This window comes from Melozone crissalis, unplaced genomic scaffold (assembly GCF_028551555.1).
Source record: "Melozone crissalis strain CALT ecotype California unplaced genomic scaffold, PUWL_Pcris_2 ptg000056l_1, whole genome shotgun sequence".
Taxonomy (NCBI): domain Eukaryota; kingdom Metazoa; phylum Chordata; class Aves; order Passeriformes; family Passerellidae; genus Melozone; species Melozone crissalis.
In genome coordinates, this window is record NW_026535834.1 from 296,081 (window position 1) to 318,274 (window position 22,194).

The window sequence follows — 22,194 nt, forward strand, 5'->3', positions numbered from 1 at the left end:
TACTCTTTCTTGCCTAAATGAATACTTGTCTGTAACCATTTTGAAGAAAATGTTGATGGGTATGTTAATATCTCATTTTAATCCAGAACAGTGCACTGAACAGTGCTCAGTGTAATTTAGTTTTGACACGGATGGACTCTCCAGGAGCTCAGACTCGTGATGCCTAATTTATTTGTTCTTTTAACTCTGACTTTCTGGCTCTCAATATACATAAATATGTACATTTGTTATGAAACTTCAAGTATCTTTAAAACAGGACAAGAAGGCCAGTGTATACTAAATACCTGTTAGACTGACTGTGCAAATCAGTGTTTTCCATGAAACTGGACACCTCTCTTTCCACAGAATGCTCAAGTCCTAAATCACAGAAATGCTTTTAGATAGTCTTTGAAAAACTTTAAAGGTTGTCTTCTCACCTTATCTTCAGTCAGCAAAACTCTGCATACTGACCCTGTGAATTACTTTGCAAGAGATACTGCAGCATAGCCAATTGATTATTTAAATGAGACTTGTTGATTCATTAAACTTCCCACACGCTTCTGAAAAGTAAATAGAAATCAGTGACCTGTGTCAGATGGGATCAGATGAGAGTGATTGCAGTGTTCCCTTCTTCACTGATACTGGGGATAGGTTCATAGTCACTGTGGGCAGGTGGATTATAATTCTTGGTTAAGTGTTAGCATGCAGAACCATTCCATAATTACAGGAGTGCTGCAGTGTGCACATTATCACAGGAGTCTGTTTATCAGAAAAGCAGTCATAGGTTGGGCTTGGCTCTTGAGGTTTTTCTTAATGGCTATTAAAGCAGTTGAAAAACAATTAGAAGGTTATCTCTGGTTTTGGATTTCAAAATAGCAGTAATGGTTTTCAATTCTTGTATCTCTCTGGTTCCTGCCTGTTGCAGTTTGGCTCCTTGAGAGTTAAGTTGTGTTGTCTCTTGTAGGGTAAAACTCAAGCCCCAACCTCTCTATTTGTAACTTCTTCCAGTTTTATTGTGGACAAAACCACTGAAAGTGCTTATAAACATTAAAATGGAGAGATAGTTAGAGCCTGCTTATCTGTGAAATAAAAAACCTCCTTCCCTCCAAAACCTCCTTCCCTCCAAAACTTTAGAAAATATCTGTAATTTTACCACTGAAATGCAGGTAGGTATTCCAGCCATCCAGTCTGGTAATTTTGGGACCACCATCCATTAAATGCTTCCTCTCCAAACTACTGTGCTTTGAGTCTCTTTTGTTCTGTGGCGTTGTGCCTAATACAGCAGCTCCCCAAACAGTGGAGAGAGTTCTGGCTTGTGCAGGCCTAATATTGGCAAGAAAAAGCAAATTTGGTCCTTTCTTTACCTTTCCCTTTATTGTGTTTATAGTACAGCTAAAAGGGTAGTAGAGTATCTGTCCAAATACTCTTTTTCATTGTGCTGCTTCACAGTGGAGGAACCTCAGTGTTGTGCACATTCTAGAAGAATTGAATAGCAGGATTTTATTTCTGGCACATAAAGCTAGAACTGAATGACACTGCTGTAGCTGAATTGCATGGCTTCTACTTTATTTGAACTTGCATATCCTTGAGTGGTTTTCAGTTTCTAAAATAAAGTTATTTTTGATTTTTCAGGTATTTAAGGATAATTGTTGCAGGAGAGAACTACTTGCCCTTCAGATATACTGCAGAAATGAAAACAAGGGCTGTAAGGAACAGCTATCTTTGGGTCAATTACTGGTAGGTTAATCTAACAGTCATAAGCTTTCTTTTGAGTTAAAGACTGATGAAAAAATTCTTACAAATTAAAATCACAGCCAGTTTCTTAACTTATTTTCACTGGTAGTTAATATGATTTAGAAATGTTACAATAGATTTAAATTGTTTTAAAACTCAGCTTTTTTATGAACTGTAAGGAATTATAAAAAATCATGTGATTGTCTGGCACTAAAGCCTGAAAATACTAATGTATGAACCAAATGAGAACTGGAAGGAGAAATAGAATAGTAAAGAATCTTAATGTGTACTTAACAAATGTGAGAAATTTGATTTCTATTTTGGTGTGTTTTATTTATCTTAATCCTTTCATGTGGTGTTTATGTGTGAAATTAAACGTTTGGCTTCTCCAGAGCTGTGTAAAATAAGCTGTAGCTGTTTTGGTGAAGGCATGAGATAGCAGTAATTCAGCAGTTCAGCAGTTGTGTGGTGTGGTTGCACAGCAGTTTGCAGTGAGATGTGTAGATTCTTGCTTTGAGTGAGCAAGCTCAGGTACCTAGACAACTTAAAGCAGCATCTGTGTTTATGTGGAATAATATACCTTATAAAAGAGTGCTTACTTTTTCTTTAAATAGCCTGTGTAGAATTTTGTGCTGTGTTAGAATGCTTTTCATGTAGGAGCTGCTCATGTACATCTGTAATGCAGTGAAATCAGCTGTCCAGGTAAAGGGACTGTACAGTCAGAAATGTATTCCTGAGTAGATTTGTCAGTGTTTGCTCTTGTGTGATGCAGTTCACAAAATAACTCTCCTTACTTTGGTTCTGAAGTTATTGAATGTTGGATGTCTTCAAAGGATGGAAGACATGCACAAAACTTATTTGGATTGACTTTTTTTTTTTAATATTTCAGATCCATTTGAGGACTGATTGTCAGTTTGAAGAACTCCCATGTCCTCGTGCTGATTGCAAAGAAAAAATACTGAGAAAAGATTTGCCAGACCATGTAGAGAAGACCTGTAAATACCGGGAGACAACCTGTAAATACTGTAAAAGCCAAGTCCCAATGATTATGTTGCAGGTGCAGTATTTTCTTGTATATACATCAAGATTCACTACATTAATGTAGAATAATAACAACTCTTCTTGTCCTTCTCTGTAGCTGGCAAAAGAACTTTGGCCCCTCAGCCAGAATTAATAATTCAAAAAAGAAAATAGGCTGACTTTCAAAACATGTCTTTTTCCTGAGAAAAACAAAAAGTGCATTGAATAGGAAATATTTTCTTTATTCTGATGTTCAGATACTGCATTTTAAAAAGTTCAGATCCATTGCCTGGTATTGATACTGAAGTTAATTTTGCTATGCCTTTTAGATTTTTATACCATTTAGATAATAAATGCAACTACTATGATAACAATCAAATATTGTGCAAGAAAAGCAGAAGCATTGTAATTGACTGGAAAAATAGCATCTTCTGTGTAATCCTTCTTGGGTACTGTGTGATCTGTTATGGGAGGAAGGGAAGAATGTAAAACCAGTTCTGTCTTATAAGAGGAAGGAAAGAATGTAAAAACAAATTGTACCTTGGCATAACCAGCAGTGGTACATGACAGGCCTAGGATGAATTACTGCTGTTCTTGGCATCAGAGTAGCTTGTCTGATAGGCAGCATATTGAGGGTTAGAATTACAGAGCAAAGATTGAGAAAGTCATGCTTACATTACACATAGAATTTTAACTTGACTGTGTTTATGTTATTTCACATGGAAAGATATTGTGCTGAATCTATCTTGGTACGAGTTTAATATTCTTTTTAAAATTCTGTCTACTTTCTGTGTTTTGATGGTTTTGGATCTCACACCTTCTTACTACAGTAAGAGTGATGAAATTTTATTGTCATTTGTGTTCTTGTTTGTTTTTTATTAGGTGAAGTCTGACAATGATGAGAAATGTTTTTTGCTTGGAGTTGTTGTTACAAAAAGGCATAGGTAGAAACTTCCCAAGTTCTGGTTTAGATTTGGCTCTCAGTTATTTGAGTGCACACTTGCAGGGGCTGGTAGTTCAATAACTGTGCCTTACCTAGAATAAGGTGGTTGAGGCATGAAAATACACAGAAAAAATTAGGTCTGCCCTGTATTTATTCTTGTACATTCTGATACAGAGGTGAAGTGTATTTAGGTAGATTAGGGATGCTATTCTCCCAGAATTATGATTAGCTGGGGATTGGCATGAGGCAAAAAGTGATGCTAAAAAATGTGTGGTGTCTTAACAGACAAAATTAGTGAATTTTAACTATGTTTTGCAAACTGGATTGGCTGATATTTTTGGGACTTTTTCCTAGATTTTTAAAAGTTCAGTGGTTATAGAAATGCAGATGGGCTTCTTTGTTGTGGCCTGATAAAATGTTATCTCACTATACTTTAGTAATGAGAATGAGAAGCTTAATGACACTGTATGTTTAAATCTTACATTCACAGAATGGTTTGGCTTGGAAGGGACCTTAAAGATCATTCTTGTTCCAAATCTTCTGCTGTGGGCAGGGAGAGCTTCCACTCGACCAGGTTGCTCAAAACCACATCCATCATGGCCTTGAATGCTTCCAGGGACGAAGCATTCGCTATTTCTCTGAAAAATCTGTTCCAGTGCCTCACCACACTCACAGTCTAGAACTTCCTAGTATCTAATTTAAATCTGCCCTCTATCAGCTTAAAGCCCTTCTCCCTTGTCCTATCTCTACATGCCTCCGTAAAAAAAGTCCCTCACTGGCTTTCTGTAGGACCTTTTAGGTACTGTAAGGTTTCTTTTGACTTCTCATTTGAGTTTTGTCACCCCGTTGACAAAACTGGATTTTTAGAGATGAGCTTGAGTTTGTCTCTGGGTTCTGCCGCCTAGAATTTTCTCTAATGTAATAATGACTGAAGCTGGCCTCAGTGACTTGAACTGAAAATGGAGGTAGGGGGAGCAGACTGAGAAAAAAGGTATGCAAATGGAAACAAAAAATTTTACTGGAGAGCATGTGGTTCATGTCTTCATAGAATCCCGTGACTGGTGGGGTAGGAAATCCCCGTGGTTGGAGGCAGACTCCAACAAGTTAACAATGTTAGTAGAAAGCTTTTTTAGATTGCATTAGTCTTGCCTGCATGCTCACTTGGTGACTTTGCCTCCTAATGTCCTTTGTTCAAACCATCTAAAAATTTAGGGTTTCTTTTTGTCACAAACCTACCTTTTCCATCCTCTACCTCCTGACAGATAAAGATGGTGCATTGTTAAAATGGAAATCAGTAGTATGAAATGCTCCTGGATTACTGTATTGTTCTGTGTGCAATTCACAAAGCTGCTTGGAAGTGCTTGTCCTGTAACACTGATACTTAGACAGGGGTCTGGAAGGACAGCACTGTTTTGTGCCTGGGCTCCTCCCTGAAACCCTGGCCATAAACCAGACCCTGCAAGGACAATCTGGGCTCTGCCCCATGGTCTGAAACACAGCTGAGCTGACTGGGATAATGCTGGGGATGACCCCACACTTTTTCCCTTGCTCCCTGTCACTGCTCTGGAGCCAGACATGTTCTTCATGTGGCCCTGGCTCTTCTGAGAGCTGTGTTAAAATCCTGCCCTCACCTGTGTTGGGAGCCCTGCATGTGCTGTCACCTGTGGTTTGTGCTGGATTTGGTGTTTGGCTTTATGTGCTCAACTGGGTGAATTGAGACTGGGAGGGAGAGAGTTCTGCCACTGGACTGGGGTTGCTCTGGTATCTCCTGAAGTCTCTGGAAAGGTTTTCTGTGGTTTCAGTGAGTGGATGCTGGGATGTGGAGCAAGGAGGAAAACAGGAGAGAATGCTGAGAAGTTGCATGTTGCCTTCTTATCACGAACCAAGACTCAGTGTCACAGCCTTTGTCAGATGGTTTGGGTAGGTTAGGGAACAGGGTTAGGGAATTAAAATTAGGGAATGAACATTAGACAGGAGTATTACTTGTCTGGGTTTGTAGTTGATAAATAGATAAGGACTTGTGTAGGGCATTAGGCTCCTAAAGCCACGTGGTTGTGTGAGATGTCTCCCTTCAGCACAATTCCAGGTGTGTTCAGAATGAGAGGCCCAGGTCCAGCTCTAGACTCTGAGCAGGAGGGGTGCTTTGGAGCTCCTCTTGCCAGAAGAGCATGGCTGTCACCCTGGCAGGCTGCTCTGAGGAGAGGGGCTGGCACTGCTCCTGCCTGGGTCCCCTGGTGGGATGGACTGGAGGTGGCTCAGGAGCTGTCCCAGCTCTCTGGCTGAGCTGAGGGTTCCCTGGTCCCTGTCACTGGGACTGTGCCACAGCCCAAGTGAGTGAGTGTGAGTGGGGAGCATGGCAGGGTAGATGGCTCAGGACAGCATCTGATGGCCTGCTCTAAAAGGAGGAGATACACAACTTCAGACAGTGCCAGAATTCTGACCAAGGCCTTTCACATCTTGGAGATCAGTTCTCCTTTACTTCTCGGTCTTGTTTCAAAAAATAGACCTGGTTACTGAGCAAAAAGGGCATGCTATTTGTTCTTCCCTTTCTAACAGGCTTATAAATCTAGAGCTTTGTTTCCTTTGCTTTTCTCAAGTACCAGAAATGAAGCAGTGTGTTTCAAGTTGAATGGGACATGTCACTTGACGAGAAACAGATTTTTCATTTTGTTGAGAAGACAGAGAGGAAATGTAAATTCAGTTATCTTGGGCCTGAAACCCTCACCAGGGTGGTAGGGTTTGACAGCTATGCTGAGATAACTTGTCATCTGGATTCAGGTTAAAATCCCTGCCCAGCATTATGATGTGTAACAGTGAATCTTAATATCAGGTATTTGGGAATCAAAATTGGAAAAAAATTAGAAGGGAATATCCATATGTAGGAAAGAGAATCCCTAAGAGTGGACAGTGTACATTTCTAAAGAACTTTTCCATGCAGTATATACCCTCACTAGAAAGGACATCTCGACTGGTTCTACTTTCTCTTAAAGATGTCCAATTTTGTGAGTAATTGTTGGGGATTAAAACTTTACTTTGACTGCTGTTTCATTGTATGAAGTAAAAGCAATAAAATGGTAAGAAAATAGATTTGCTTTGCATGGGAGAACAAAAGGAAACCCTTGGTTTTGCTTCAAGATATCAACACCTCCATCAAAAGTATAAAGTGATGTTTGAGCAATTGCAGTTCTGTAACTGTACAACTGGGAATAACATTGAAAAAATCTTGTGGGATTTTTAATTATTGTAGGATGCTTTTCTTTGCAGGTAAGTCCTCTCTTAATTAAAGAGTAAGCTCTGATTTGTGGTTTGTTTGCTTTTTTCCTCTGTAGAAACATGAAGATACAGACTGCCCATGTGTCATGGTTTCATGTCCTCATAAATGTAGTGTTAAAACACTCATGAGGAGCGAGGTAAGAAGTCATGCCCAGTGTTGTGCTGAAAAATTAAATGTCTTTAGTAAGATCTCGCAAGAATTTTGCCAGAAGCCATTTCCTTGTTAAAATGTGAGATCTAAGGAAAAGCTTTTTCTACCACACAGTTAAGTGTGATAACACTCAAATATTTTTAATGATTTCTTGAAAAACTATTTAAAAAGAGACAATTTCTTTATTTTGAGTCTTTATTACACTTGGCTTGTCCAAGATTAGCGCATGTCCTCCTTGCTTTTGTTTTTACTAGCTCTCCCCCTGCCCTTCCCTCGTTTCAGCACCACAGAGCAGCATCTTGGGGTAGTTAGCTTATATTAAAATAAAAATATACAAGTAAAATTCAGTCCACATTGACAAGAGTTAGTAAAGACTACAAAAATCATACAGATGTGTAATTTCATGGAAAAACTTAAATTGCTATGAAATCTATTAAATTTTGAGGGGAAAATAGTAACTGATACTTAGAGAAATGGTGTAAGATTAAGGTTGAGTACAACACACTAACAGCTGATGCAACAATGCATAAAATTTCTCCTGATGTGTAGAAGCTTCCAGTAATTAGTATGTAGATGAAAAAAATCTTAAGCCTGACTTTGAACAGATCCATGTTCTTGTACATGAAAAGATAAAAGTAGCATCTGTCAAAATTGAGGTACTTAATTTTTCCCTTAAAGTAGAACATGCCAAGGATAGAGAAGACCTTACTGGAGTCTTCATCACTCAGTAAGCCTCTTTTAAGGAAAGTGAAGTTTTTGATCTGAGGATGAGCTTTTCTCTTTCCTCTGCTACTTACTTCCCAAGCTGGATTCATACCATTTTTTAGTTGCACTTGTAAATTATTAATTGTGGCAGAGTGCAGAAGGCACATAAGACTCCTGCCAAAGTTTAATGCAGTCTTTTCCTCCAAGATAATTAAATACAAAATATATGTTAGATATTGTATTTATTAAGAGAAATCGAGCTGTTAAGAAAAGAGAAGATACTTATACTGGCCAACCCTACCAGTGCTTACTGCCAAGATTAGATCCTGGTTCTGGAGCACTTTGGCTTATTCTTAAAGCCTGACTTCTGCAGTTACTTTCAGAAGAGGTGTGTCTGAGTGCTTGTGAGGGCTGCACCATTAAAGGCTGGGTTGTTACACACAGAGTTAGAATGGGGTTTGAAACCATGGGTAGGAACAGAACTTTAAACAGCCCTTTGCCCTGCATCATCTGTTGCTGTATGTTGCCTTTTTTTTTTTTTTTTCCTAATACTGTGAAAATATATGTATTTCTTGGTTGCATGATTAGGGACAAGAAGTCTAATGCAGAAAATGGGAAAATGCCTGCCTAACAGTTTGAGAAAATTCTGTAGTGTACAAGAGGATATCTTACTGTAGAATAAAAGGCAATTTTCATGTTTAATTCATAACTCCTTGGCAGACTTCTGGTTTTCAGAAGTTGAAAAACGTGGCATTCTTGTAAAACCTGTTAGACCACATGTCCCTTTCGTACTTCATTTTTTTTTCTCCACTACACGTCTTTTGAAATGATACTGTGAATTTCTACAGGTAGTGTTTAGAACACAATAGTTGTGAATCAGAGATGAGTGACTGATGGCATCTCAGTAAGAGATTTTACAGACTCTCTTGTCTGTTCCAGTGCTACACTTGAGAGCAGTGTTGATTCACCACTTCTTTCCAGGGAAGTGGATGAGCTGAGTCATGTGGGGCTTAAGGTGTGGGAATTTCAGATGAGATTCTGCAGCCCAAAAGAGTGATGCCAGCTGAGGAGCCAGGCTGTGGCTCCTGTCTGCTTTGTGGGAAATACAAACTGCAGACTGTGTTTTTGAAAGGAGAGTGTTTGTTAGGCTATCCTTTCCAAAAATGTCTCTCTGCTCCAACTTTTAGGCATTTTGCATCCAGCTGCTGCCGTCTGTGCTGCTGCTGTCCATGTATATGTACATGCTTCTGTGAATTGGTTTACTTTTAAATCAAAAGTGGTCTGTGCTTGTAATAATCCAAGATATTGGACTAAATCTCAATCTGTGAAAAATGCAGGCATTTTACTAATCAGTTTTAATCCCGTGTACTGCATTTTTATAGAAGTTACTTAACAGTACCTATTCTAAAACTCTTTGTCTGTTTCATGCAGTACTTGTTTAGTCTTTTTTGTGTAATTTAACTGTTAAATTTAGGCACGGAGAATTGCATGTTATGTTTTGAAAAGTTGGTTCCTCGTGAAATCAGGATCAGAAAAAAATGTACTTTACTACAGTGAAACTGATCTTAAGACTTGCTCAGAGCACCAGTAAAAAAAATTTCATTTTTTGAGAAAAGATGAGCCATTCACTAAAGTCAAATGAAATCAAATAATTATAGAGTATGTTCTTAAATTGGGTTGCCCATTGAAATAGTCTTTGGTAGAAGTTTCACTGTATATTAAATGTATCACACTGTATACTGTATGGCATGTGTGTGTGGTTTACATATGTGTATATACAGAATTAGCACTTGAGATCAGACTGGAGAAAATATACACATGTGTGTTGTATGTTCTGCAAATGGCACACAATACAAACCTGATAACCTCTGCCCTTTATGTTATCATGCAAAAGTCTTTTTGCCAAAACTCACATTTTTTTCCTATTGCAGTTGAATGCACATTTGTCAGAATGTATTAATGCCCCAAGTACCTGTAGTTTTAAGCGTTATGGCTGCACTTTTCAGGTCAGTATATAACAATTATACTTCCCAATTGATGAAAGTCTGCAAATAGAACCTAATTCTTTGACATGAAAGTTCTGGACTTCTCTAGTTTCAGTTAAGAAAATCATCCAGTTGCACCAAGTGATTATACAGGAGATGTTTGATTTTGCATTTTAAAATAATCAACATGAAAAGCCCACACATTCCTGCAGTGGTTTGTGAGTTCAGTTGTTAGGTGTATCTTGTTGAAATAGGAATATGAACCATTTGAAGAACTTGTTAACTGAGGATAAGAGGAAAGTCTCTTTAGTTCTTCAGATAATAGACTGGTAACTTCAGTTGTTTCTATGAAAGCATTTTCTTCAACTAAGTATGTTTATATTTTCTCTCATTTGTGTGTCTTAATATTTTTAATTGAGGTTACATGTAGGTTAGCACACTTAAAACATGTATTTTTATGTGCATTAATATGTCTGTGTGCACACAGGTGTATAATCAAAGCATGAAATTCATTTTTTAAGAAAAGTTTTAGGCTTTAATCCTGGCAATCCCTGCAATATTAAAAAATTAAGTAAAACCTGAGAGTTTAGTTTCAGTAGCAGTATTCCAGTTTCTTCCAATATTCTGCTTCCCTTACCATAAATCCTGGGGAATTGGGATGCTTATGTAATGAAAATATTAGTCAGGACATTTCAGAAACCGCTGACAGGAAGAAATGGCGTTTGTCTGATAGAATGATTCCTTTGTTAGCCCATGGCTATTTTAAAGGACAAGGACTCACTGAGGAGCAACACATCTCTATAGATGATATCCTGCAGGTATTTCCAGGTTCTTAAATAATGAGCATTCATCTTTTCAAGTGTTAACAGTAATGCTCTTAGAGGTAGAACTGATCAATGCTGTAAGCCTGCCCACTGTTATGTTGTACGTATTGCCATTCATTTTATGTATGTATATGTGTGCATATATGTACATATATCCACATATATATTTTTAGTACTTTATATAGAGTACATACCTTGAGGATCATTGAAACCCTTTCAGTTGCTTTGCAGCACTATCTACCATCAAAGCTAATATTCTCTGCATTGCAAAGCACTTACTGAAGTAGGTGTAAGCAGCACAATACAAATGAAGTAAGTAATGTGGTCTGCATCTTATGTACTCTGTATATAATCTATGTGTGTTCTGTAAACTATATAGTGATTATTTGTAACAGCACTTATAGGTTGTGCAGAGGCAGCATATCTGAGTATCACAGAACGATCATGGTAACATCTTAATGTGACAAAATAGGCATTGTAATAACTCTCAGTGTAGTTTATAAAGCTGGCAGTTTCCAGTGATAAATTTATCTTAAATATTTGTCTTTAATATTCAGCTGAAGGAAAATGTAATGCTTATGAAGCTGTTCATGAAATGGAATGGAAGTTTTAAATTACAGTCAGTGGAATTGGAAGATTTTATATGACTCAAGGGTTTTACTGTGCTTTGTTTAGTTCTAAGCTACACAAAAGGCTCTAAAATACAACTCATTTTGTAAATCTTGTTCATCTTTATTGTTTCTGAGTTATCAAGCACACTGGATGGAGATACATAGCAGTTGTATAAAACACTTGCTATATTAAATGTATTCCTGACTTTTGTAAATTCCCAAGTAGATTTCCCTCCTCTCTACAGTTCTGCAACAAGCACCTGTGAACCAAAATATGTAGTGTTGGTTCGATGTCTTTATATACTCTTTCTTTGTAGGTTTAAAAGAAGTGGAATTGGCTAAAATGTATAAATTCTTTGTTGTCACAGGGAACAAACCAACAAATTAAAGCACATGAAGCCAGCTCAGCAGTGCAGCATGTTAACTTATTGAAAGAGTGGAGCAATGCTCTAGAAAATAAGGTATATCTTCTACTCACTTCTAATTTTCATTGACTTCTTTAAATCATAGAGAAGTACTGGAAGAAACGCTTTTTTGTGTTTTACAGCTGTTCAACATTACAGCTAAAGCACTAGTAGGCTTTAAAAGCTATCAAGCCATTTAGCATATCTTTGTGCCTTTGTTATATAATAAAATGCTGTGAGAAACTTGGCTTCGCAACTCCATGGACAATTTTCCTCATTGATAACTTCATTAAAACACTTCCTTCAGATAAATAAACAGTCCAGTGTTATATTTCCTCTCTGAGCTGCCTTCTTACAGAACAGAGAGTTCAGAAAGCCATGGCAGCACTATGAGCTGTATCTTTGCTACCTCATCATTTTTCCATAACTTCAGAAGTGTGTAATAAACTGGTTATTTATTTTATTTATTTTATTTATTTTTGTTCTTGCTCTCCAAACTTAAAGACCTGCACAGGTTAATTAAATTAAATATATTGTAACTCATGGGCATGATGATGTCTGCTTTAGTGCTAGACCAGCATGAAGTTCATGTTGCAGTGTTTCCTTGGGACTCCAGGTTTTAAATTATTTGGGAGATGCTGGGAGTTGTATCAGCTATGATCTTGTGAATAAGCTTGAATGACTTAACCACATGTTCGGCAAATAAAATTCAAGCCTTTGATTTAAAAAATGCAAAATTTCAGAACAAATTGCTGTTTCCTTAAATCCTTTATACAGAGTCTTACATAGGCATCAAACTGATGTTTCTGTATTTTGAAGGGAAAGAAGATCCCAGAATTACCAAAGTATTCTACAAATGCAGGCACAAGAGTGAGAAGCCCCCTTCAGACTTTTCTCAAATGAGTTCACAAGTAGCAATTCCAGTGTAAGCTCAGTGGCACTTGGGATATGATTTCTGTCATCTCAGAGCAGATCATAAGCAAACTCTGTCTAAAAAGCACATTCCCTTCTTGGCCTACAGAGATCTCTTCTGCCTGGGTCTCCAGCAAGGTCATGCAGTTGCAGGAATTGTAGTTTTAAAGCAGACAATTAACTGGAACAGTGTAATATGTTTTTTGCCCTCTGCATGGTTGTTCCTGAACTGCTTGGTTTTGAACTTGAAGCCTCTTAAAGAAGCCATTGAACCTGGCAGAGTTCTAATACAGATTTTTTTAGATGCAATTTTTCTATGTGTATAAGCAGGTCTGAGTTTGAGGATCCATAACATTACTTAAGTTTGCTTTTGCATCTGAAACTTTGTCAATGTAGGAATTTACATTTTTCAGTTTTGGGAGATACAGATTCATATCCTTAGTTCGTTTTTCATTAGTCTGAAAATTATACAATTTATTTCACATCATAGGAAAAAACCCACTTTCCCTGTGACTTGCAGAATAGATCATGTTCTGCCTTTTCTCAGTGTCCTGAGGGGTGCTTCGTCATTTAAAAAATGCCCAGTGGTTCTATGTTTGTCTCTTACAGACATTAGAGATGATACACTTCGCTACTGTTTTATGCTCGACTTTTGTTTCAACTTTCATTTAGGACAAAACTGCTTATCATCCTATGTCCATTTTTTTTTCTTTTTACTTCCTGCTTTATAGACTTCTTCCTATTCATAATAAAGAGTTGAATCACTGGAAATCCCAAGCCAGTGCCAAGTTACCAGAATAGCTAACCACATGTCATATGTCAGTGACTTTATTCTAGGGAAGGGTAACAAAATGATTTGTAACTTCATTGCTGTGCTCTTCTTTGAGGAAAAAATTAATCAATGCACTGAAGAACAACAGTGCCAAGTCACACTGGCTGATGGTTATCTCAGAAATCTTAGCCCTGCTGAAGCCAGTGGAAGTTTTCTTAGTTTGTATAGGGTCAAGATTTCATTTGGGGTTGTCTCTGTGGAGGGGTTCTCTCCTCCCAGTCACCACATTCTTTAACAGTGCACGTGGAGCAGGCGAACTGGAAGTCTTCAGAGCTGCAAAGCTTGTGCTAAGTTAGGAATTTGGTATTGAATGGTGCTGCTGGCAAAGAGTAGTGAGAGAAGGTCAGATGTAAAATCTTGAATCAAAACTTTGTGGGGGGAATTAAAATTCACTGCTTTTTTCCCCTTTGTGATGATGTAGAATTGCAGACTGAACTCCCACAGTTTTGTAATGTTGGAAATAATTAGTTGAAAGTAATTTTGTGGCTTCATCACATTCTTACAGAAAACTGGTATAAAATGTTTTGGTTTTTTTATATGAGACTTAAGTATGGAACCTGTTTGAATACAGTGTCTTGTGGCATATGGTTTTTTCCATTCTTCTTTAGTAAGCAACAATAAGCAACAGCTTAATTTGCAAAATTGCTGAATAAGAACATGCTTTTTCCTAGGAATATTTCAAATATGCCAGCTAAGTAAAGGAAGCTGATGCAATTTGTAATTAGATGCTGTGTTTCCTTCACCCTTTTTTAAACTGAAGTTCCAAAGACTTATGTTGAAACAATAGTTAGGAAACTATTTCGTGTTAATTTTTTTTTTTTTATTCACAAATCACAGCCAAACTACAATTGCTGACTTAGCAATGACAGTTCTGTCTGATTAAGGACTGCAGGACATAATTCTGCTTTTCTTGTATTCCGTAAAGCTGCGTGGAAAAATCTCAGTACAAAACAGGCCCATGTTTTATAACTTGTACAAAAATGGAAATGCAATGCTTAGTGACCCAGCCCATAACTGCCTTGTGATTGGGAGGCCTGGGGAGGAAACAGTGAAAAAAGGGAAATGTAAAGATCACAATTAACTAAAGAACTCTGATTCATTACGGAAATGGAGGATGCAAAAAAATGAAGCGTCCACCCAGCAGATCTTAAATATCTGGGGGACAGAGGTACTGGTTTTAAACTTATTTTTTTTCTGGTACCTAGGCATTCCTTCAGTCTCAGTATTGCTTCTCTCTCTGCACTGACAAACTTAGCTTTGTCTCATTTCTGTTGAGTTTCTTTTGCCAGTTTTTCAATAGATAAAGTGCAGAACCAACCTGTGTGTGTGTGTGCACAGGTACTGCCCTGTGCTATATTGAAAAGTAGATACCCACACATATATTATGGTATCTCTGTATTTTTGGGCCCCACCTGAAGAACTTGCTGAATGCCTGTGGACTTTGACAGTCCTTTGTCTAGTTTAGGTTCAGAGATTTGAGATGAATTACCTTTTCAAACAGGCTGGGTTCTGCTAAGAATGCAGTGACACATAAGGGATTTGGTGATGGTGTCAGATTAGAGGGCAGTTCGGGGGATGGAATTCTGCAGTGGCAAACACATCAGATGTGAAGGTAGCTTAACCTCAAACTAGCAGCTGTAATAGAGGCTAGGAGTAGATTTTTTTTTTTTGAGACCATGAAACATCCAAGTAATTGGTCTTGATGTGAAACATTCATCAAGACTTTTTTGGGTCTGAAATGGTGCTCTGTCATATCCATTTGAAGATCTATCTGTGGAATAGTCAGGGCATGTCCAAACATCATCTTGTGCCAAGTGTTTGTTTTCTGCATTTTTGCTGCTGAATGATCTTGCCTGGGGGAAAACTGCATTTCTCAAAAAAGCAATGCACCACCACCAAGCAGCCCCCTTCTCCAAACCACATTAATGAACAAGTATTAAGCAGTATGACAGAAAATATTTACTGTATTACTTTCATCCCCAAGGAGATATATAATAACGATATTCTTTTAACAAGGCTCATGTTTTAAAAACAGAATGAGTCACTAATGAATAAATTCATAAAATGTCAGTACAGAGAGAGAATGTAATCCACAGCCTGTAGTTCTTTGGTCTTTTCTACTAGTAGGCACCATTGGATTGTCCTTCAAATGCATGGATCCCTTCCACAGTCATTCATTTCAAGAGTTTTCATCACCATCACATTCTTTTAAGCCAAGTCAGTCCCATGTAGATGTTTTTCCTTAAATTTGCTATAGGTTAGGACATATTGGAGTAGGTGAAGAAAATTAGTGTTCCCTGATCCAGCCAGCTCAGCTTGTCTCTGGTGTCCCTTCTGTGCAGGGCTCGAGTTCTTAACACCAATTCAGAGTGAATTAAGTTGTTTCTTCCAAACTCCAAGCAACTCCCAAGTCAGTTGGTGGAAACCAGGAAACCAAGCCATTAAACAACAAGTGAATAAAGAAAATGTTACATTTAGACACAAATTCTTTGCTGGTTTTGTGTCCCATCTGCACTTTCTTAAGCCAAAGTTGTACCAATGTCATACACTGGAAGTGCAAAATTAGCTATCAGAAGGTTGGGTTTTATTTATTTATTTGCAATACATGGAGAGAGATTTTATTAGGATCTTATCCCTTTCATGTGTTTAAGATAGTTTTAAAATAACATAGCTATTTTAGTATTTTGATAAACTTTGGCAGGAGTAATTGTAGAATTTTTTCCAGGTGGCCTTGCTCCAGAATGAAAGTTTGGAAAAGAACAAGAGTATACAAACTTTACATAATCAGATTTGTAGCTTTGAAATAGAAATTGAAAGACAGAAGGAAATGCTGCGGAATAATGAATCTAAAATACTTCATTTACAGGTAAGAAATACAGACTCTCCCCATTAAAGCAGAAATGGCAGTAGCTTCTGTTTTGTGCCTTTACACTTGTGAAGTGAGGTGGTATAATTAAAAAGTGGGGGGAGATATTTTACATTATTAGAGAACCATTCTGGTATTTTTTTCTGGTTTGTTGTGTAAACCACTGCAATTGCCTAGCCTATGTTAAAACAAAACAAAAGCTTAAAAAGGGAAAAGATTGAAAACAAAATAGAAATCTTATATGAAGAATTATCTTTTTTTTACTTAAAAAAACTGCTTAAGGAAGTCCCACTGAAGCACAAGATTAGCACCTTAAAATTGTTGAATATTACATATATTCCTTTTCTACTTGCTGGTATTAAAAATAAATACAAATCATGAGTGAGAACAGTTTGGTGTGGATTTAATTCAAACATAGCATAATGCATTTGAATACACTTTTTAAAAATCCAGATTACTGTTATCCTTCTGAGGAAAATTTATCTAGTTATTCCTTTGCTGATAGGTCTCAGTTTCATGTTCTGTGTTTTGAATGACCTGGCCACAAGCCAGCATGAAACCAGGAATCCTCAGGATGCCCTAGCACGGTGGTTAGCCCAAGCTGAAATTCCTTGCTCTGTATTCAAAGCTGACTTGCAGTGTGGGTGCTGGGAATTTGTATTAGCTTGCATGACACTACCCACAATAAGGGAAACCTCAGGAGGTATTTAGCAAGCAATTGTGGAGGTATCATTTACACATTAATGTAGTATCTGCTGCTAGAATATCAGATACTTGTTGTAGCATTCACCTTAAAGGAATGGAAATAAAATTATCTTTTTCACTTACTATTCACTTCACATATAAACTGCAAATGATGATAACTCAAGAAAGATAAAGGTATCCAAACCAGTGTGTGGCTAAAAGGGTTCAAAGGGTGGCACATTCAGGAGCTCAGGGCCTGGAGACCCTTGATGATGGTTTATAAGGAAACCTTCAAGTTTAGCAACTGCAACATTTTTCCTTATAGCAGTAATTTCTTTCCATGACCTGCCCACTTAGTAACCAGCCCAGCCTGCCTTAGTCATTGTTCCTTGTCTGATGATAGTCTGGGATATGGCTGCCTGCCTGCAATATTGCATTCTGACACTGGGGAGCTAATCCTTGTATGTACTGATATTGCTGATTGAATCTACCAGGAGGTAAGTTAATTTGTAAGCCTGAAGTTCTTACACATGCTGTCTCAATGGCCAGCAGTGAGAGTGGAAATGGAAAAAAACATAGATCTGAGTTTTTCATTATTGTCTTAAATGACAGATTGCAATATCTTTTTCCTTGAGCTGTAAGTGTTAGCAAAATCAATTTTCGAGTGATTGGTTTAGGAAAAAAGAAAACCCCAAACCTCTACAAAGCAGCAAATTCCAACAAGTGGCTTTGTGGTGGTAATAAGTACTGGAAAAAATGTTTTGATCTTTTTTCTTTTTTTTTTCCCTCCTGTTCTTTACTTCCTCTTGCCAGCTATTTCAATTTAGTTATTTTAAGCCAAACTGTATTTCAATGCTATTTCAACCTGTTTGCTTCCACTTAGCAGAATTTCCTGGTTCAGTCTGATTGTTAAGGATATCCTGGAAACATGCCTCAATTTGTTTTTTCCTGGACAACGTGATCAGCCTCCTTCAGTTGCCCACCAGGAGTGGAAGGAATTAGTTACCTTTTGTGAGCCATTCTTTCCCTGGGTTGTGTTGAGCAGCTGTGGTTACCTGAGAGCCACAGATACTGCACTAGCCAGTTCAGCTCTGAGCAAGGGGTATTTGCTTAGTCCCCCAAGACCTACAAATGCTCCTGATGTCTAGTACAGCTCCAGTATTGGCTGTCAGGTGACCTTTTTGGCTGGGGAGTGGCAGCAGAATCACTGAGCATCATCTGCACTGTGAGGCATCTGACACAGCCAGTGTAAATGCATCAAGGGAGTCTGGGCACTGGCAGGAGCCTCAGCCTAGAGATGCTTTGTTTTCAGATGAGTTTTCTCTATACTGGTCTCAAGGGAAAGTGTTTTTACCAAGGGTGTGTGATACTTTTTTTGGCTGCTGTCATGTGGAGAGGAACTTTCACGTGCAGTGTCCAGTCTTTCATATGGAAATGGAAGCCTGTGAGTAATCCCATTGTAAGCAGGGTGGAGAAGTGAGGTACTGAGGGACAAAAGAAACAGTGGCCTCATGAACATAAAATGATTTGATGAGTAATACCTTCCTTCAGAGGAGAAGGACACGTGATTTCTTTTCCAAGTCAAGCAGTACCTTTTCTAGTCTGTTCTTTAGCTTTTCAGTTTCGCCCTATCAGTTGCAATGGAAAGGTCATTACAGCTCATCAGTTCTTTGTGACATTTTCTGAAATTCTTTTAGTAAGTGTAGTGCTAAAATTCTGGAAGTTGGTAGAAATACTAAACAAAACCCTATATGAAAATCAACATCAAAAGGAGCTCACAAAGGTTTGCCAAGCACATAACTCGGGATTAATGATCCAGAGAGGTCAGTTGCTAGAATGAAAAGTGCATGCAGAAAATTGATATCTACTTGAAAATTTATGAGTACAGTGTGAGACATCTGTGTGCTTTCTAATGGAATAATTAGAGTGAAAATCTCCACTGCTGCATTAAATTCAGATTTAGTACATCAGTATCTCCCAGCAGGAGGGAGGTTGACTCCCTGTAGGGTAAAAAGATAGAGATCCCACTGCTTTTAAAAAATTAAATAGAAGTCTTATTTCTGATTATATCTCTTCAATTCCCATGTCAAGGTGCAGTAGATAAAAATGCTACACATTTGCCAATGTGAAACAGAAGCAGCTAAACCAGAATTGGTTATGTATGTACAAAGGTGGAATGTTGCACAGGTTGATGGAGAGAAGTGGGTCCCTAATAACAGTTTTGGGTAAACTTCTCCCAGAAGAATAGCTTACAATTGTTCTGCATGTTTAGCACTTCCCCTTTCATATAAAAATGTGATCATTTCTTTTGTTTGATGCTGTGTTAGTCCAAAGAGGTGCAAGCTGTGAGGCGCTGTGCAAACTCCAGCCACGTTACAGTTCTTGCCTTGGAAAGTTCATGTTTGGTATGAGTAAAGGAAAAATATCAGACTTGGGCATATTTTGAGTTACTTTTGCATGTTAACTGTGAACTAGTGGCTAAATCCTTTGGTTCTGCTCTCACAACATGCAGTCAGGCCATGCTGTGGTATGTTTCCTTATTTATATGGCTAACAGCCCTTCCCTGCTCTACTGTCTGATTACCATCAGCCCAGGTTTGAGGGTGTGACTGGGTTGGTAAGTGGTGTTTCGTAAGTCCAGGCAAGCTACTTCATATATTTACTGGGCCCATACCCCTGGCATTTATGATCCAGTGCACAGCTTTCCTTCACAGAGCCCTAATTCTGGATGTGAGAGATACATAACTTGTTTTAAAACAGGAGCATAGAAAGAAATAGTTAATCCTGAAATATGTTACATTGCTCAGTTGTTTTGAGACAAAAAATAAGACTCCTAGAACCTGATGTTGCTAGCTGGCTCATCAAACTGACAACCTTCAATTAATGGTTACAGACTTTCAGTATAAATGAAACCACGTGATTAAAAGCAAATGGCTCAAAGGGCAGAAGGGTTTTCCCCATCAGTGGGGAACACTGAATCCACGTGGCCAGCCAGAAGGCAAATGCAAAAGAAATTTATTTTCTTGTTTTGTACTCAACTGCCACTTTACTGTTGTGAAGAAATGAAAAATCATTTTTACCTTTGTTGGCTCTATATGATGGTAAACTCTAAAGCTATAAAGTCAGATTTGGAATTTAACTGTAGGTGGTAGCAAAAGTAGTTTCTTCTCTCAGATACTTTGTTATCATTTGAACTTCACAACTGATTATAGGGTTCTGGCTAAAATTCCTGCTAGTCCAAATTAGCTGTGATAATGTGAAGTGCTGTGTATTTCTTGCATCAGATTTGAGGTAGACTGGGAAATATGTTCTTTATATTTTATTATACTGAGGTGATTGCAATGTCCCTCTTTAAGAGAATACTGGCCTTTCTGTCTATTTCTTTTTTGAGTGTTATATTTCATGCCTTTCCAAAACCAGCTGGGCTATTTTTTTGTTTGTTTTCTTAAAAAGACTCAACAGAAAATGTCTTCAAAATGCATGGGTTATTGAGTTTAGGAAGTAAGAGTGGGAATTTTAAAGGTACTTAAGGGGACAGAAGTGATCATTTTGCTTACATTCCTGAGGGCTTCTGATATGGTTGTGGGCACATAATAACTTAGGCTTTGGTTACTGATTTATGTGAGCTGGGAGCTTGCACATGTGTGTACTCATGTTCCATGTGTGCAAGAATAATGATGTTTTCCTGGAGGCATAAGTTATTTTGCTGTAAACCAATATAAACCTGAGCACATGGGCAGCCATTTGATCCACACCACGGGAAGCTGTGCCCATATTTTGTTGCTTAATACTGTCACATGAAACCCAACAGGTATCAGCCCATAATACCAATGCAGAGACATTCAGAAAATTGCTCTTATATTGAAAGGTTTAAAAAAAACTCAAAAAATCAAACTACCTTAGACAAGAGGTACATGCTAACAAGTCCCTTTTTTAAAATAAGGCTATTGCTAATTCTGATAGTGCTCTACCTATGGAGCACTAAATATTTTTTAAGCGTTTCATAAACACCTGGGCTATTCCTTTAAATTTTCAAGGTTTGTGTTATTAAAATACTAGACAAAAGCAAAAAGTGTTTATATTGGAATTCAGTCTTATTACCAACATATAATCTTTGTTTAATTTGCATAAATGAATGTCTTTGTGTTATTTTAACTCATATGCTATTATTTTGTAAAGCGAGTGATAGACAGTCAAGCAGAGAAACTCAAAGAACTGGACAAAGAAATCCGTCCCTTCCGACAGAACTGGGAGGAGGCTGACAGCATGAAGAGCAGCGTGGAATCCCTCCAGAACAGAGTGACTGAGCTGGAAAGTGTTGATAAAACTGCAGGGCAAGGAGCTCGGAATACAAGTGAGTGTGAGCACAATGGGCTGCGGTGCTGCTGAGAGGAAAACGGCGTCCCTTGAGTGGCACTGCCATTGTGACTTTTATATGGAAACATCAATAATGCTGATTCTTCTGATTTTTGAGTAGGAGATTGTGTATTTCATTTGTTATTGGTGTGGCATTGCTTTTCTTAGGCATGATTATTGTCTTTTTTGTTTTATTGACTCTTGTCTTGACTGCATTGTTAGCTCATTATAAACAGTTTTTCAATTGATCTTTGATAGCTACTAGCTTTCAGCAACTTCTTTAAATTTAGTCTTCTTTAAATATAGCCTATAGTATTGGCATTTTTTACTATTCTTCTCCCTTGTGAATGGATCAGTATGGTTATCCACCTGAAACCACCCATCCTGATTCTGTTAGACCGATGTATTTGATCCTAAGAAAACTGAGATCTGCTTAAGAATGAGGTTATTACATTTCTGGATAAAGACTGGAATTCAGCAGGACAATGTAGATGATATGCAAGTGTTTAAATGTTTGTGACAAAGAACATTTAAATAGACCTATATAAGATAAACCTGCCTTATGAATTCATCTGCTTCTCAGTATTGTGTGTTGGCCAATTTTACCAGTAACAAAAGAAAAGAGTAACATGAAAGGGAAAGGGGACACAGAAAACATAGCTCTCCCTCCAAACCAAATAAACGACCATATAATACAGATCTAAGCTTGAATTTTTTTGTTTTTTAATGAATAACTTTACATTGTAGCAGCACTGTGCTTCTGAGACAAATAGTGTCTAAAAAGAATGTTTTGAGTGATCAGGAATACTTCTGAATTTCAGAGGGATTACATAGGATGTGTAGCTGCTTCCAAGGTCTTACCTGCTAAATAGAAATTTGCAGTTAATGCTACCAAGTCTCCTTTCAAAAAATGGAA

The 22,194-nt window shown here is 37.8% G+C and overlaps 1 protein-coding gene across 6 annotated transcripts in view; it reads left to right on the plus strand.

The window, feature by feature from the left end:
• The window catches only part of TRAF3 (TNF receptor associated factor 3), a 69,882-nt gene that overhangs the window by 39,637 nt on the left and 8,051 nt on the right, over nucleotides 1-22,194 (plus strand). For 4 of the 6 annotated variants that reach the window (XR_008483775.1, XM_054286929.1, XM_054286930.1 and 1 more), the window contains exons 9-15: nucleotides 1,612-1,716; nucleotides 2,603-2,770; nucleotides 7,006-7,086; nucleotides 9,737-9,811; nucleotides 11,594-11,686; nucleotides 16,099-16,239; nucleotides 21,102-21,276. Coding sequence is in view for 5 of the 6 variants with exons in the window: in XM_054286929.1 (XP_054142904.1) it covers nucleotides 1,612-1,716; nucleotides 2,603-2,770; nucleotides 7,006-7,086; nucleotides 9,737-9,811; nucleotides 11,594-11,686; nucleotides 16,099-16,239; nucleotides 21,102-21,276 (838 nt within the window). In the remaining variant the exon portion in view is untranslated. The remainder of the gene's footprint in view (nucleotides 1-1,611; nucleotides 1,717-2,602; nucleotides 2,771-7,005; nucleotides 7,087-9,736; nucleotides 9,812-11,593; nucleotides 11,687-16,098; nucleotides 16,240-21,101; nucleotides 21,277-22,194) is intronic. The other 2 variants (XM_054286933.1, XM_054286934.1) reach the window with 2 other exon arrangements.